The sequence below is a fragment of the Melanostigma gelatinosum genome, assembly GCF_949748355.1.
Source record: "Melanostigma gelatinosum genome assembly, chromosome: 4".
Taxonomy (NCBI): domain Eukaryota; kingdom Metazoa; phylum Chordata; class Actinopteri; order Perciformes; family Zoarcidae; genus Melanostigma; species Melanostigma gelatinosum.
In genome coordinates this window covers 20,295,179-20,311,938 of record NC_136637.1, presented here as the reverse complement: position 1 = coordinate 20,311,938, position 16,760 = coordinate 20,295,179, and the positions used below count along the sequence as shown (strand labels likewise).

The 16,760-nt window shown below is 45.0% G+C and overlaps 1 protein-coding gene across 2 annotated transcripts in view; it reads left to right on the top strand.

The window, feature by feature from the left end:
* Positions 1-16,760, top strand: part of mast2 (microtubule associated serine/threonine kinase 2) — a 133,385-nt gene that overhangs the window by 14,333 nt on the left and 102,292 nt on the right. For both annotated transcript variants that reach the window (XM_079266906.1, XM_079266905.1), the window contains exons 2-3: positions 9,134-9,284; positions 9,831-10,030. In XM_079266906.1, the coding sequence (XP_079123032.1) occupies positions 9,134-9,284; positions 9,831-10,030 (351 nt within the window). The remainder of the gene's footprint in view (positions 1-9,133; positions 9,285-9,830; positions 10,031-16,760) is intronic.

Genomic DNA, 16,760 nt, shown 5'->3' with positions numbered 1-16,760 from the left:
GTCTATTAATATTTATAAAGCAAAAAAACTAACTTTTGTTAATGCCGTGTTCTTCGGGTTTGGGGTTTTTAGTGGGACAAAATGAGCAATTCAAAGACGTCACCTTGAGGTCTGAGAAGTTCATCGTCAGGAGTTTTTAAATGTTTTGGATATTTTCCGGATTAAAAATTGTTGCTGTATCATCAGTTTCAATGGCTGGAGCCGTACATTGGCATCGATCTCTCTATTTGGTTCCATTTTAATTTGGAAAGTTCGGATACATTTCTTTTCATTTATATTTGATTTAACTCAAATTGATTCCTAAAGACACCGTCACACCCCCTCTCCCAATGACATCAGATTAACAACCAATATTGCATAATCACATAAGTGTGTCTACTAGCATTTGTTTTTACTACACTGTCTCTGAGCATGAAATAGCTAGGACTGTCTCCGACTGAAGACCTTCTTAGTTGACTAACACTCGATATACGATTTAGTTTTCTCATAGATTCGTGGATTTAATCTGTGGAACTGAGTTTCTCCACAAAGAATGAACGAATGAAGCACCACTGTACCGGCCTACACGTGACGTTTACTGCAAATTCACACAGATCAATTGTGATTTTGATAATTGAATCGGTGAAGAAAAAAGTCCACGGCCTACTGAATACTTGTGAATTGGTTCAGACCTTTGAGGGACTGAGTCCTCCCAGTCTGTTTGATCTGATCCACCTCATCCCTCCTCAGTGGATTTCACTTCTCCAGATATTCACCCAAACCAACTCCACCCTGCGTTGTTACTCTCCTCCTCTCTAACACTCCGTTGCCTTCTGTGTGCCGCTGGCTCAGACAGTCAGTCGAGTGAAGACGGAAGGAAGAGCATGAGGACGAGGAGGGAGGTGTGACATTCCACAAAGAAACCCTCCCGCAACGTCTTCGCTCCTCATTTCTGTCTCCACACTGCGGCTGCTTCCAAACCTTTCATTCTCTTTTTTAAATGAAGAAGTCCGCAGCAACCGTGTTGCTATCTGGACTGTGGTTTATTTACCCCCCCCCGGTGGGATTGTGTGTTGAAGGTCAACTCACACTGGGAGGGGGGGGGGGGGCGTTGAAGGGGGGGGGGCTGACCTCATGAACACACACCTCGTATATCATTTGTTCTGTTTGTCTTTATTATGTCTGTCCTGATCTTGGAGCACTCTCTGCTTCTCTGTCTCACCATCGTCCACCAGATAATAACCGCCTGACGAGGACTACATGACGTACAGTTGACAGCCGCTCGAGCTGACGGACTCCATCCTCACGGTTGATTCACAACACTTCTCCCTTTGAACCACAGTGCAACAGTTTGAGTCAAATATAGCATCATAACTGCAGCGCCCTCAAAATATTATGTAAAGCAATGCTGTTCATACCTCCAATCCCAAACTGAAAATAAGAAAAAGAAAAGAAGAAATCGACATCTTTCTTTGTTTTACACCGTCATTAATCCGCAGTGTCGCATCAGCATGCTTCTTATATCGCTCCTCTATTCATTCATATACAGATGTTCACTGTGTGTTGAAACCCTGCAGACATACAGGTAAGACATTTAAATCCAGAACTTGTACAGGACCCAACGAGTAGCCCAGCATATTCTACAAATACCAATACAATATGTGTGTGAAGATCCATGCTTTTAAATGTGACCAAGTATGTTCATGTAGCAGCAGCAGATGTGTTTGGTCTTTCTGGACCTCAGGAAGCTGCTGGCTTGTTTGAAATATGAAAAAAATCTTTTTTTCCCCTCTAAGAAGCCATCTTTCTGTGAGCCTGCATGGAAACAGTCTTGCAGATATGTCACGAAACATTTCATCTGTCCCGTTGTATGGGGTTAACCTTAATGAGCTGCAGCTGATCAGATATGCCAGTGAAGAAAAAATGAAAAGGCCCCAAAAAAAAGAGGTTTAAAGCTGCAGTGGCTCCAGCAGAATACCAACAAAGCCGACGTGGTGGGTGCCATTCTCCGGGCCGGAGACCAGCACGCGTTGACCTTTGCTGGACTCACAGTCTGCCGCAGCATTGTTGGAAGCACACAAACAGTGTGGTGCTGCAGTCCGGTCCTCCCACAGCGCCGCATCACCAACTCTACGTGGTTTTGATGGAAAGTTTGAGGTGAAACCGACCGTCCGACAAAACAAGTAGACTCTGTCTGAGTGGCCTCTGTTTCTTCCTCTTTTTGACCCCGCCCACGCGGTGCGTTTGAGAGGCCAGCCATGACGTCATGTCGACACAACGGCAGGAGTCTCCTCAGAAGGTCTCTTATCTCTGCCAGCCTGGCCTTGGTGTGGGCTCGCCGTGGGCGGATCTGCACTTTAAAACATTTTTTTGGACTCCCAGAAAGGCCACAGATCATTTTGTAGATATCGAGCAGACCTTTGGAGGTGATTGAGAACTCCCCAGCGGCCTGCTGACACAGGCTTAGAGCTCCGCTACCTGCAGGGACTGCAGAACACGGAGAGAGACCGAATAGTAGCTGCAGTAAACACACACACACACACACAGCAAGGTTTTGGTTGCGTCTGCTGCCATTTGAACACCTCACTAAGCCAGCTGAAACTTTTTCTGTGGTCTGTCGGGGCTCATTAGCTATTTGTTTGTCGTTTCACATTTTCGCAATAACCAGAAAAAGCAGACGGCTCCTGTGGAGGAGCTGGATTCCTCCGTAACTACCCAGCCAAACACGCTCATCAACATTCTGAATCACATTTTCTTTCACAAAGTCACGGCTTATTCCGAGAGAAGTCATGTCAACATCTAACCACTTAGCATGGTTTGCAAATTGGTCAGGAGTTATTGATTGGTATATTTTGACTTCCAGAAATGTGTGATCAAAACCCCCAGCAATAACAAAAACACAATCTAATGGACTCCTCTAAAGCTTCAGTAAGCCCCACCCTCCAGGCATGTCTTCAAGGCCAGTTTCTCCTTTTTTAGACAAAATACACACTAACATACAGACCCACCTTCTTGGAGTACTTTATTTAGGTCCCGAGTCAAACATTGCTGGAAACCTAACCTTGATTTTAATCAGGCCCATATTCCCACTCCTGCTCAGCTGTAATGAGGTAGTTTATCATTACCTGAGGCTGTACTTTGAATAGAAAAGAATGAATTTGGCGTCTTCAAAAATCACGTGCACAAACAAAGAGGATACACTAGATACAATGTTTTAAACGCCTTGAGGTTTCACGAACATCTTTGACTTGAATATGAATTTCTGACGCGATAACTTCAGCCTGTTGAAGCCGAGCTGACTGAAAATACATGGGCGCTACACACCTGTCTGCATGTAACAGCTAGACTGTGATGGACATTGTCTCTGGAGGGGAGCTAGAGAGGAGATGAGTTGTCATTTAATTGTTGCAACGTGTTTCCATCAACTCCCTTTATGTCTTTTAGTCAAGAGACAAGAAGCCTGAGTTAGTGGAGCAGCAGTAATCGTCTTTGCCATAATACAAGCTGGCATTTCATTACGTGTGTTTGTTTTTGGAATGAATGATTGTGATCCACTGGTTCTAGAGATGTTCTGATATACATTGTTGTCCTCATCAACACCTGAACTTAAGTATCGGCAGATAACAAGTACCGATCCGATACCATGAAAACACAAATTGCTTTGTTTGATTGGCTGAAGCCTAAATGATACGATAACGGGATATCACAGCGGTGCAGAGACTCTCTCTCTCTCTCTCTCTCTCTCTCTCTCTCGGTCTCGGTCTCTCTCTCTCTCTCTCTCTCTCTCTCTCTCTCGTGTGTAGTCCACTGTGTGAAGGCAGAGGGGATGCTGTTCCTGATCAACCACAGCATGTTTCCTCTGCACCGGGAGAAATGCCGACACGGAATCCATGAACTTGCCTCGAGTCCTGGTTCCAGCGCTAAAGTAATCTATCATCTGGAACCCTTTTCACTGTAGAGCTGCGTGAGGAAGCGGTGCGCCTTACTCCTCTAACCCCCCCCTAAGGTCACGAGTACGTCTTTGAGGGAACATTTAGTCCAATGAAGAAGTCATTAAGAAGAGCCGGCAGCTTTCTTTAGATTAACTCAATTTTGGTTGTTTTATGAAATCACAAATATCACAATAACATTCCTCTCTGAACCTGGTTTTTACCGCAAAATAAGCCTTTTGATGGGAGCGTTTAAGCTCATTAAATCTCGTTATTCTGCCTGCTGATATGTGATATATCTTTAGTTTTTGGAGTTCCAACAAACCACAGCGAAAGGATAGGCAGCATTTGTCCTGGCTCACTCACTCCTCCCTCCATTCCCTCCATCCTTCACATCCATCTGTCAGACTACTCTGCTTCCTTTTTCTTACATTTTTCATATCCCCCCCCCTTTCCCCCCCTTGAATACCTTTTTCCAGCTGGAAGACATCGAACGTGTATCAGCTCTGATTACCAGCCACACACACACACTCGCATGGAGCTCTGACGCAGCAGTCCACTGACAGACAGGAAGCAGAGAATGATGCCATGCAATGCTGCTCAGACACACATGTCATTCATCTCATGATGTAACGGACTGAGTCCTCTCAGTTCTCCCGGCAACACGAGGCAGACCGTTAACCTCTTCACCTCCAGCAGAGGCAACGCACACACTCCACTCAGGTTGAGACTTGTGTGTCTTCATTCACCACCTTTGACTCCCTTCAACTGTTCGTTTTTATGGCTGCGTGAAACAGGCTTTTGTGTTTATGAGAGGTGACACCATTTGAAGATCGGTTGAGTCCGTTAGTTAATCATTTGACCCGTGAGATGTCAGACTTTTCACAAAGTGATCTCTTGAAGTGACCTTTTCCCCCAGAAATGGGTAAGAAATGAGTGTTGAGCACTTCTTGCTTGACCAATGACTTGGATTATCAATCATCAATCATCAATTATCAATCATTATCAATTATCAATCATAGTGTCGTGTGTTAAATTCATGTTGGTTATTTAAAATACGTTCCTTGTACTGACCGAAATGTGTTGGGACCAAATGTTCAATATTTACGGAATGTGAAATTTGGAAAGCTCTGAAGAAGCCAAAGCTGTAATTGTTTAAGTTACTGCGACGAACGTTGAAGTGTTTATGAAACGGTCTCAAGCAGAAGGTACAGGCTGTGCCGTCAATGAACAGTGATTGTGCCGACAGCAAACAGCAGCAGAACCGGGCCTGCAGCACCGACAGCGCAGAGATCTTTGTGCGTGGCGTAGAGGCCGACAGGAGAGACGCACCGAGGTAGACGTTGTTCTAATTACGCCTTCGGGACATTACGCACAGCTATCTGGGCCCGAAGGAACAAAGGAGAGGAGAAGCTGCAGTCACCAAAGTGCAAATTCCATTTGACACACACACACACACACGCCAAATCCACGCCGCACGCAGCTTTAAACAGATTCTTCTGTATGTTGTGGCATGTTTACAGGAAGCAGGGTCTTCTGCTCACGGTATCCTTCCACCGAGACAAACTGAAGAGAAAAATGCAACTCCCAAAAAAACAAAAAAAAGTGCTGAATGTTGAAATGTGCCTTTCACTGTGGTCTGTTCTGCTGCTGAGGCAACACTCCAGCACCTCGCTGGTGGTCGGCCTACACACGCACACACACACACACACACACACACACACACACACACACACACTGAGGGGTTTGTGAAAAACAAAGACCATTGTGGCTGTTTCCTCCCTAAAACAACAAGCCGACTGTGTAAGTCTTCATTCTGCACTTAGCTTTTGCTCCCATCTACCTCCCCGTGCTGCTCATATGCATCCACTGCATTAACATTCTCTTGCGAGCACTTCTCCCGCCATCAGCTCGTTGAAGCAGCCAAGACGTTTTTGGAATCGCCTCGGCCCTCTTTTGCTGCCAGGAAGACAAAATATTGATCTAGCCTTTTTTTAAATTATTTTCGCTTCGTGAGGTTGAACTGCGGGGGGGAAATTTACGAGAGTGTGTACGGGCGAGCCGCTTTGCTGACTAGCACAACCGTCCGTCCACTGCCCGTCCGTCTGTCGGGCAGAGAGAAAAGGGCAGAAAGGAGAAGAAGATTATGAAATCCTGGTTTTACTTCCCTCTCGGCGGTGCATGTTTACATGACTTACTCTCCACGTCTGCACATGTTGTGGCAGTTCTTTGGTTAACTCACTCTGCAACACATCCCTTCGTGAAAGAGGATGATCTTATTTAGCACCAACGGGAAGTTGGATCACAAACTGGTGTGCTTGTTATTCCCCCGCTGAGCAACAAAACAAAAAAGTTGGACGATATCACTCCAGTGCCTCAGATGTTTCTCACTATCCTGCCCTTTGCTGCCTGTTAAAGCTACAAAGATAGAAGTCTGATCATTTTCTTTAATCACACAGCCACGTCAGCAAAGGGCTTTTTCTAAACGCACGTTAACGGTGCCGTTAAGGGGAACTCACGTTGTCTGACCTCCTGTGGGTTGGAAGGAAAGCCAAACACAGAATGACAGAGAGTGGTGATCTGCAGTACTGGTGACCACACAGCTGTGAGGTAGCGCTGCTCTGTAGTACAACACGGTATAGCCACACGGGGTGTTAAAAGACGCTCTCCCCACCCTGAAACATCAGTCAGCCAGAGATACAATGTCCAACTAACTCACAAAAATCAATGAACCCATCCTTTTAAAATGAATTTGGTTATTAATCGATACACAAAGTCAATCATCAATTACGTTGGTAATTGATGAATCGTTGGAGTGAAACTTCAAGAACGGCGTGGTCATTGATTGATGATTCCAGTCGCTCACAATGGGAGGACTTGTCTTCTTTTGTTTGTTTTTACATGAGAGGGCATTGGATATTTTTGTGTTGTAGTCTGTTCAAACATCACAAGACACCTGATGACGTCCACTCTTGGAAATTCTAATGGCCGATTTACTGAGAACATAATCAGCAGATTGATCAATAATGGAAACAGTTGTGAGCTGCAGCGCCAGTGCTGTTTGACAGGCACAGTAGGAGGAGGAGGGCAGCTTCGCTCATGCACAGTGACACAGGACTCCAGATGCCACGTGCATGCGCACGCTAGTGCACGTAACAGTTATGTATTACACATCATCATATGTTCAATAAGTCTAATTGAATATGTGACATCACCAAATAAAATCCTTTTATGATTTAAAAAAACTAACGTTTCCGTAAAGCACAATGGTTTCCTTCTGGAAATGTTCCTATGATCATAAACTACGTGACGTAGTTTCACTGTACTTTGGTGTATTGTGGGTTTAAGGTTGTCTTTCAAGTCAAATATGAAGTTATTTTACTCGACAGTTAACTAAAGGGAAGTCAGCATTTCCTCATATCTGAACTCATAAAAAGGAACAGTGTTGGATTAGAGTTAGTTATTTATTTTGCCCAATTCAAACAACAACATTTTAAATAATCAAACATAACAGAAATAACTGAATCACAGTGCAGGAAGAGACAGAAAGCCAACTTGGCTTATTTGAAGCCTCCACCTATATAATATTCAAATTTTACAAAATTACAAAGAAAAAATAAAATATGCATATTACATTACAACAAAACAAAGAAAGAAAGAAAAGAAAAAAATAATAATAATGTAATTGTGTCGAGTGAGCGTGTGTGTGTGCATGTGTGATTTTCTTTCTTTCGGCCGTGGTGGAAGTACCAACAAAGACGGACAAATACACCAAATGCTGCAGTAAAACCTTTATTTTTTTGGGTGCAGGTTAAAACATCATGGTTCATATAATTCTAAAAGTACTAGTGCATGTACACAGAAAACAACCTTGCGAGTGAAGAAGAACTCAGTGTGCAGAGACAAAGTGTCTACATGCAGTTTAGTTTACACGAGCTAAGAGCTTTTATTGCCGGAGTTAGGTGTGTGTGTGTGTGTGTGTGTGTGTAATACAGTGGTATTACACACACACACACACACACACACACACACACACACACACACACACACACACACACACACACACACACACACACACACACACACACACACCCTGACCTCTTAGCTGTCTTCCATCTCTATGTATATTAGATTTCAGAAAAGAAGCTCTGATCCACACGTGCCTCCAATCACACGCTCCCTCAGCAGACTAGTCTGCCCCCTGCTGTTAGGATGAAGTACTGCAGCAGACTCTCTGGCTTTGACAATGAACTTGAGTGGAGTCAGCATGCTGCAGCGCGCGCGTGTGTGTGTGTGTGTAACTTTTGAGGGGTGCGGTTGGTTCAGGTTTCGTTGGTGAAGAGTAACGGAAGCTTTCACTAAAGCTCTGTCACACGTGCAGCCGTGTGTGTGTGCGGGCACGTGTGTGTTGGGGTGGGCCGTCCAGATGTTGCTGGAAAGTCTCGTCAAGGGCTCGTCCACCGGCAAGAGAGAGGAGGGTTATGAGCCCAGGCAGGCCTTGTTTCCATGGCAACAGCAGATGTTTCCAAAATCGTTTTAACCGCAGTATCACACACAGACGTTCAGAGTGTGTGTGTGTGTGTTGGCTGCACTGCAGTTTCTCTGGAGCGTCTCTTAGGAAAGCTTTGGGGACGTGGAGGAAGTCCAGAGGAACTTTTCCTTTATGTCGCTGACAAACTGAGTTATAAGTCCGACTCTCCGCTCTGCTGCTGAAAGTGTCGCTTAATGCAGCGGTTCTCAAACTTTTTCTGTCGCGCCCCACTTTGGAGAAAGAACAATGTTCATGCCCCACCGCCACAACAAAATTGGAACAAAATGGTCCATGTTGAACTTTTATTGAAACAACATTTTGTGACTCCTCCGTCTGTGCTTTTTCGTGTTTTATTACAATTTAAGTGATTTTTTTATTTGATCTGGTCGTGTTGGACACAGATATCAGGGTGTGGCCGATTAATGGAACATTATCAGTTTGGTGACGTCTCCAAAGAATTTATTTCTATATATTTTAAAACCAGTAAATAATTAACTGACATTGATGAAAAAGATGTACAAAGTAAAACTCATCAGTTCACCTGCACGACACCTCTGACCTTCTGCAACCTGTTCCACGGTTGTTGGATCATTGGTCTACATTATGAGCAGTTAGACTCTCAAAATATGAGCCGACATCGAGTACCAAAGTCTAAAGAGTCTTCTTCTCCTTTCTTTCCTCTCCATCTCTCCAGAGGGAGTTTGTGGTTCCACCTCCTCTCCTCTTCAGGAAGCTGAGCAACCCCGACCTGTCGCCCGCGGCCACCGCCGCTACCAAATCCAAACTGCACCGACAGCTGAGCCAGGACGAAAGCTGGGCCCGACGCAGCAGCCTGGCCATGACCGGTAAAACACACACACACACACACACACACACACACACACACACACACACACACACACACACAGTCTCCACCCACACAGGGCCGATGTTACCTGAGGTCGTACTTTGATCCCTGATCTCTTGCGCTCTTAATCCGGCACCAATCCGCCACGTCCGTAATCTGTCGTGAAGTGAATATTCTAGCCCGGATTAACTGCCAAACAGAGGCCACGTGACAGTACCAGTCGGATGTGAATCAGCAGCTCAGACATGTGTGGCCGGTTGTGTTTTCGGTTTTCACAAAGACCGGTTTGTTCTTTGGGTTTTCTTTTGGGTTTAGGAAATTGACGGCTGCATTGGGAATGATTAATGCGAGCTGTGATTGAACTTGAGCCAGCTTGATTCTCATCCAGTCATTCAGGGTGGAGACCGACAATATGCCGATGAATCACCAGAGCGTAGTGAGAAACAGACGGGGGACTCTAGTCCAGTGTGTCCCCCAGTGTAACCGAGAAGCAGGGTTTTGGTTTGGGGTTTTTGAGATGAGTCATTCCCTTTTCGCCTCACAGGTAAGCAGCTGCTGCCTCTGTCCAGCAGTCTGCACGCCGGGGTGAGCCAGCTGGCCTGGCATGGGCCACCGGGAGGTTGTGGAGGGCCCGGGGCCACGGGGGGAATGTCCGCAGGAGGAGGAGGAGGAGGAGAGGGGAACAACCTGGTCCGCATGAGGAGCCAAACCTTGGGGCAGTCTGCTCCATCTCTCACCGGACTGGTCAGTGCACTAACGCAACACACACACAGACCGTAAAAGTCCTCCTCACCATAACAAGTTATTTACCGTTTTCCATGATGTCATCAGCGGAAGATAAAGTACATTTTAGCCTCTAAAACTTTAACGGACACAAACGGGCTTAGACCCGACCCTGTTGGGTCTTCACCAGGCAAATAGCTGACATGATAAAATTTGCAAAGATGATTGCATCATGGGTGCCACCTAACCACTGAAACTTGTTTGCATGATTGATTTGACAAAAATCTGTCTTAAATTTGCTCTTTGTCCTGCAAAACAACACATAAACATGAAGTGCGTTCAGGTTGTCTGATATCTGCAGACTCACATATGGAACCCGTCTGTTGCAGGGAGGCAGACACAGGATGACTCAGTGTTTTTAGCACACACACACACACACACACACACACACACACACACACACACACACACACACACACACACGCTGAGGCACTTAACATCCACAGGCTTGTTTGCTCAGTGCTGAGAGGAAGAACTGGAGCAGAAATGCCAGTGTGTGTGTGTGTGTAAACTTCTCTATTTGTGCGTGTGTGTTCGCTGGCTGCAATGAGTCAAGATGCAGCACAGTGCACACTGTAGTCTAGATGTCTGCAGTGTGCGTGTGTGTGTGTGTGTGTGTGTGTGTGCGCGCGTGTGCAAGCTCTTCTCTCACCCCTGCTGGTTGTAGAGGGGATTACTAGAGGAGCTGCTGTAAGAGGTTACATGTCCAGTCACACTGGCACTAAACTAAACACATTTATTGAAGCTCCATATGCGCTACTTAGTTGTGAGGTTCTTCCCGTCGTCCTTTGAAAAGGTGTTTACAGAGCTGTTTGTGTGTTAATATGCACCGTCTGTGGCTGTGTGGGAGTTCAGCTAATAAATATATAATGTAAAAAAAAAATCATGTCAGATGTTAGTCACAGTGGGAACTCCTTTAATTACTGATAACATTAAAAACAGCCTTTCAGTTTACACAGACATGAAGTGAGTGAATCGAGCAAATTCCTCACATTTGAAAGACTGATTAGGGACTGATTCCCTAAATGACTTCATTCATCAAAGTAGTCTCCCTGCCTACTGTTATACATGACTAGTCATTTACAGGAAGAAGAAACCCTGTGAACTGATCAAACTGCTTTTTCTTTTTAAATGTTTAAACGGTATAATAATGATAATGTACAGTACGACTCGCGTGCCAGTTGTAGTACAAAAATACGAATAAGACATATGGCTATAAATCACATTTAAATGGCTGAAGGAATGATTTCTAGAGGATCAGGTTGGGATGAGACCTAAAACAATGACGTGACTCCACACCATGAACCTGGTTTACACACAAACTGCAGTGGGAAGAACCACCAGCAGATGGCATCAGTGTCTAATGAGAGGAAACCACCAGTAGCTCTCATAAAGTCTTGTGTGCCATACATTAAGCCACCTGTGTGCACTGTGTGTGTGTGTGTGTGTGTGTGTGTGCACTGTGTGTGTGTGCACTGTGTGTGTGCATGATGAGGACAACTTCTGATACTATGCTGGTGATGAAAAGCCTCTGTGGACCACCGTCTGTGGTGAGAGTGAAGGTGGACAAAGATCTGAAATCAAAATGTTGGACTTCATCGCCGCCGCCAGCGGGAAATCGTGACCCGCAGAGTTATTCTCGTGGAGTAAATAATCCCCGGCCATTCTATTTCTCAAGGGCAAGTTTGTGAATGTTTTCCTTTTCCTCGCTCCACACCTCGTCTCTCTGTCTCTGTTTCTCAGCTACCAGCAGTTCATGCACATCGTACTTCAGTGCGGTGTTGCTCGTCGGGGTCACGGCTGTCAGAGTTTTTGTATTACCGGCCTTAAAGCCCCATCTCACGCTTTGAATTGACTAACTTCAGCATTTCAGAAGACCACCTGAGCCCCTCTGGCTCATCATTTTTTTCTTCTTCTCTGCTGCTTCTCTTCTTACCGTCTGTGTCATATCTTATGAAACACTACTCTTTTATATTTTGTGCAGGATGATAGTCATAGGATCTGTATTTTCCACTTCCACTTTCTGCTTGTATTGTCGTGACTGTTACATGTTGATGGTGTTGGTTAGATGGTGTAGAGTAAAACCACCTGTACAACCTAATGCGATCCAATGCAACAGCTCGACACCGAGGACGTGTTGATATAGAAGCATCTGCCTTCAACTGTCTATATGATATCTAATAAACAGTGAATCCTCATGCGTCACCTGGCCTTTGTTGACATGACTTCACTCTAACGCTTTACTGCGGCTGCAGGAAGAGGATTAGTGCTGCAAGATGTGTCCCCCCCCGTCCGTGTTTGCGTGGATTAAAAAGTGTGCGTTGCCACCCGGGATGTTAATGGGCAGAGTGTTTGTGCTGTTAGCACCTGTTTTGCTAGTGTGTCCCTGTGTTTTTGTGTGTTATTGAGTGAAATGAATGGAGCTCACTGTGTGTGTGTGTGTGTGTGTGTGTGTGTGTGTGTGTGTGTGTGTGTGTGTGTGTGTGTGTGTGTGTGTGTGTGTGTGTGTGTGTGTGTGTGTGTGTGTGTGTGTGTGTGTGTGTGTGTGTGTGTGTGTGTGTGTGTGTGTGTGTGTGATGGGTAAAGCATTTGCGGAGGTCCAGATGGTGTTTACCTCTTGGCTAATGGACGAGGGTCCGTCGCTCCTGTTTCTCCTCTCTCTCTGACACGCTTTAAGTGCACGTGTGTGTTTGTGTGTTCCCAGACTAACAACCAAGTGTTGCCAGGTAACGCCTGCACGTAGGTGTGTGTGTGCAGCATTTGAAAAGGAAAGAAGAATTATCCTTCTATTTTGTCCAGAGTGTCTTTGAGAGCTCGCTTCTCTTTCTTTCACTGAGCAGCTTCATTCACTGTGGAGGTGGAACTTTGCAATCGCACACACACACACACACACACACACGCAATCAGATTAGAATATTATTAGCATTTGTTTTGGAGGGGAACAAAAAAGAAAGGAAATAAATGAAAGACTCCGCTGGAAGGAGGATACAGGGCTGAAGATGAAAGGAGTGCTGCTGTGTTGTTGCAGCCCGTGCTCAGGCACATCATTAGATGCAGTGAGACTCTTCTGGGAGGCAGACTCACACACACTCACGCACACGCACACGCACATACAAGGAGATCACAACCAGTTGAATACAAAAACAAATACACCTGCTGACCCTCTTGTCATTCACCAGTTGCTTTACACCACAGGTTGGCAACCTCTTTGATATGAAGTGCTGTTTTTAATTATTCTTGTTTATCAGTGTGCCTCTAACAATGAGTTAAATAAATGACACCACATCAAAGTTTAGATCTCAGACGGATCTGTACATTTGAGTTAATACACATAGGCAACGTGCATAGCAACGTGCAGGCAACGTGCATAGCAGTGCTTAAAGACAACCATTTATTCTCTTCTTTTTGTACCTTAAAGGAATAGATTCATATTTTGGGGGGGGGGGGGCACTTAAATATACACGAGAACATGTTGAATAATTACCGAGTGTCCTCCGCCGCTACTGACGGAGACAATAACGGAGGTGGACGGTTTAACGGCTCGTTGATTACTCGTGTGGTTTGGACATCCCAGCTGATCTGGAACCCAATCCGACCAATACCGTTGACAGGGAGATACAATTCTATACCGTCATCAAACACTTCACCTCAATTTGGACTTTTAACACATGGTGTATTTGTCTGTTTTTAGCACAAATATTAAAAATCATCTTTCTTTGTTTTGGTCCGTTGGTGTTCTCACAGGATTTTAATGTTTGTGCAGCAATAGGACTCTAAATGTTGTCTCGATGTTGAGTTTGTACACCATTGTCTTTACTGTCAAACGCAGAAGGTTGGGAGTTTGAAGAGTCCACACTTTGGTGGTGGTATCAAAAAAAGACAACGCCCCCAGAGACACTTGGACCAATGGGCTGAAAGCAACACGGAGACTCATCCAGTCTCCTCATTTCCTACAAACAGAAAATACTGTTATTCACTTGAAGTGCGCACACCATTTTCACTGAAAAGTGGCTGTTGAAAGAGTGCGACTGTGGTGCTTGCAGGTGCGCCACAGATGCACACAGCAGCTACTCTTGCTTACGTTTAAAGAGCCAATCATGTGACGTCTGCAGAGCGAACACAGCTCTACACTTTTGTTCAGTCGAGAGCAGAAAGGGGCCAAATGAAGCCAGCAAACACTTGTGTGTCTCTGAATGCACTGTTGTTGCTTGTGAAAAGCAGCGCAGAGTAGAAGTGCATCAGGAGCAGCCGCTGTGGTGATGACTCATGCTGAAGGGTGTGTGTGTGTGTGTGTGTGTTGTGAGTAGCTTATCTTCTCCTTGCATATCTTCATGATGTCTGTCCTGCTTATTTTCACATTCACTTGACACACACACACATAGACACACACCTCTGTATCTTGCTGCAGGCTGTCAGTTGTCCTTGTCATCAGCATGATTCATAGCTAAAGGAGGAAACTGTGTTCCTGTACTATTCTTACTGCAGGACACGCACCTGCCCATCTCCTTTCAATGCACACACACACACACACACACACACACACACACACACACACACACACAGACACACAGCATACTGTATGTACAGAGAAATGCACACACATTTCACTTTACATTCTTGAGACAACAAAGATAGCACCTACTGAGGGCTGTTTGTTCTTTAATTGTCAGTTCCACTGTTGACTTTTCTTTTCTTTTACGTCGATAATGTGACTTGATTCGTCTCCAGAGTCCTCCTTTTAAATATGACAAAGCGTGATCTTCCAATGTAGAAGAGGAGAGATGTTCCGTTTGTATGAAGGGTTCATGGAGGAGAAATCGGTCGTGTATGTTACAGCTTCCTGTTATGAAGGTATTCTACCAGTCACCCAAATTACCCAAAAAGATAAAAACGACGTCAATGACAAAGTGTCCACTTTGCTGTGCACAGTTTCACTGTAACGAGTTACTAAAGAAATAGTTCCTATACAAACCAATGTAAGAGGGACACGTGTTAGTCACTTGTGTGAACCGCGAGTGAAGCACAGAGCTCATAAGAAGTTCTCTAGTGCGGCATGCACTCACGCCTTTATATGCATTGACCTGTAAGACAGAGACTCGTATGGATGAGACATCCCATGCATTCCTCTGTCTTGTATAATCGCTCAGTTCAAACATTTTGACTTAAAATGACCCGATATTAGCATGTGCTGCCGCTAAGCTTTCTATCTTCCTTTACGTTCTCTTTTGCCGTCTTCTTCATTTCGATGTATCGCTGTCGTTGCTGCCATTCGTTCCCTTTCTGACTCCTTTCTCTCGTCTTCTCCCCGCTCTTTCTCCGTCCTGTGTCTCTGCTTTCATCTCTTGATCCTCTTTAAGTTGAGGAGGAGAGAGCTTAAGCTGAAGAGGAGTCGGTGGAAGAAAGCAGCGAGCCCGGTCGAGTATCTGGGGCCCAGGTGAGAGACGAGTCTGCTCAGCTGGGCTCCACACGACTGCACTGTCCCCGTTTGAACTTGGACTCCTCAGCACAAAGGAGAAAGAGAACTATATTTTCGTAATGAACCACTTCACTGCAGACGGTGGCCGTCTCAGAAAACTCAACAGTATATTTCTCCATCGGCTGAGAAAGGTCTGGAACACTCAGTGAGTTTGTAGTGGTGCATACGAGTCATGTCACAGTATCATAACTTCATGTTATCTTTGAGGATCTCAACATATATACAGTACATTACATAACCTTGCATATACACAACATACCATCATGTTGGTGCAAGCGCTGCTTTTCACTTCTAAACCCAGATGAATCCTGACGACTCGGGGGATTGAACCGACGACCCTCAGGTCACCAATGCCCACTTCATATCAGTCAATGTCTTCGTTGACTTTATTCAGCATTTTTCCGGACATTCTCTTTGACCCAGATGTCGAGCAAACATCGAACTTCTGCCCACTCGGGAAAGTTTGAAAGTGAAATAAGTTTTAGTTGCAGTTGTTTCCATCGCTGGCATATAAAGTGAAATCTGCCTGCTCCTGAGTGCGAGCAGGTTTTTGTTTTGTTTGTCAAACGTGAAGGGCAGAGAGGAAGCCGGCGGGGTTACGGCTCTGACTTCCACTTCGTACATCTCACAGCTCAGCAGACAAGAGATTGGACAAGTCCAGCGGTGCATATCGAGATGAGATGGAAAATGCTATGCAGAGGGAGGGATGGAGGGGAAAAGAGCAAGGCCGTGATGGACACAATGAATAAATCACGCCAGAGTGTAATAACAAAACTCACTCGGGGGGGGGGGGGGGTAGAGGAAGGTAAATAGATGGATGGAATTAGAGACGGAGGTGAAGTGAACAACTCTGGCTGGCTTCGCCTGCTGTCTGCCCTGTCAGAGGACGGGGAAGATACATTCTCCGATGAATGAATCGCAAACAAACACATTCTTTTTAGGCTGTTAAGAAGTTTACACAAGTCTACTTTACTTGTACTTTGTGCCTTTTCTTTAAAATACTATAATGGCCTGAATATAAGGTGACTTTTGTACATCCAAATAAATGACAAATAAATAGATGCATAGACTGAATTGTTATTTATAGTAACAAATCATCCACAGGTATTTTTTACTGCAGCAAATTATTGGTCAAAACTTACACAGGGATTAGGATTCCAGTGTAAAATGTATATAGCTATTTGAGTCAGTATCAGCCCAATATCAGGATCAGCT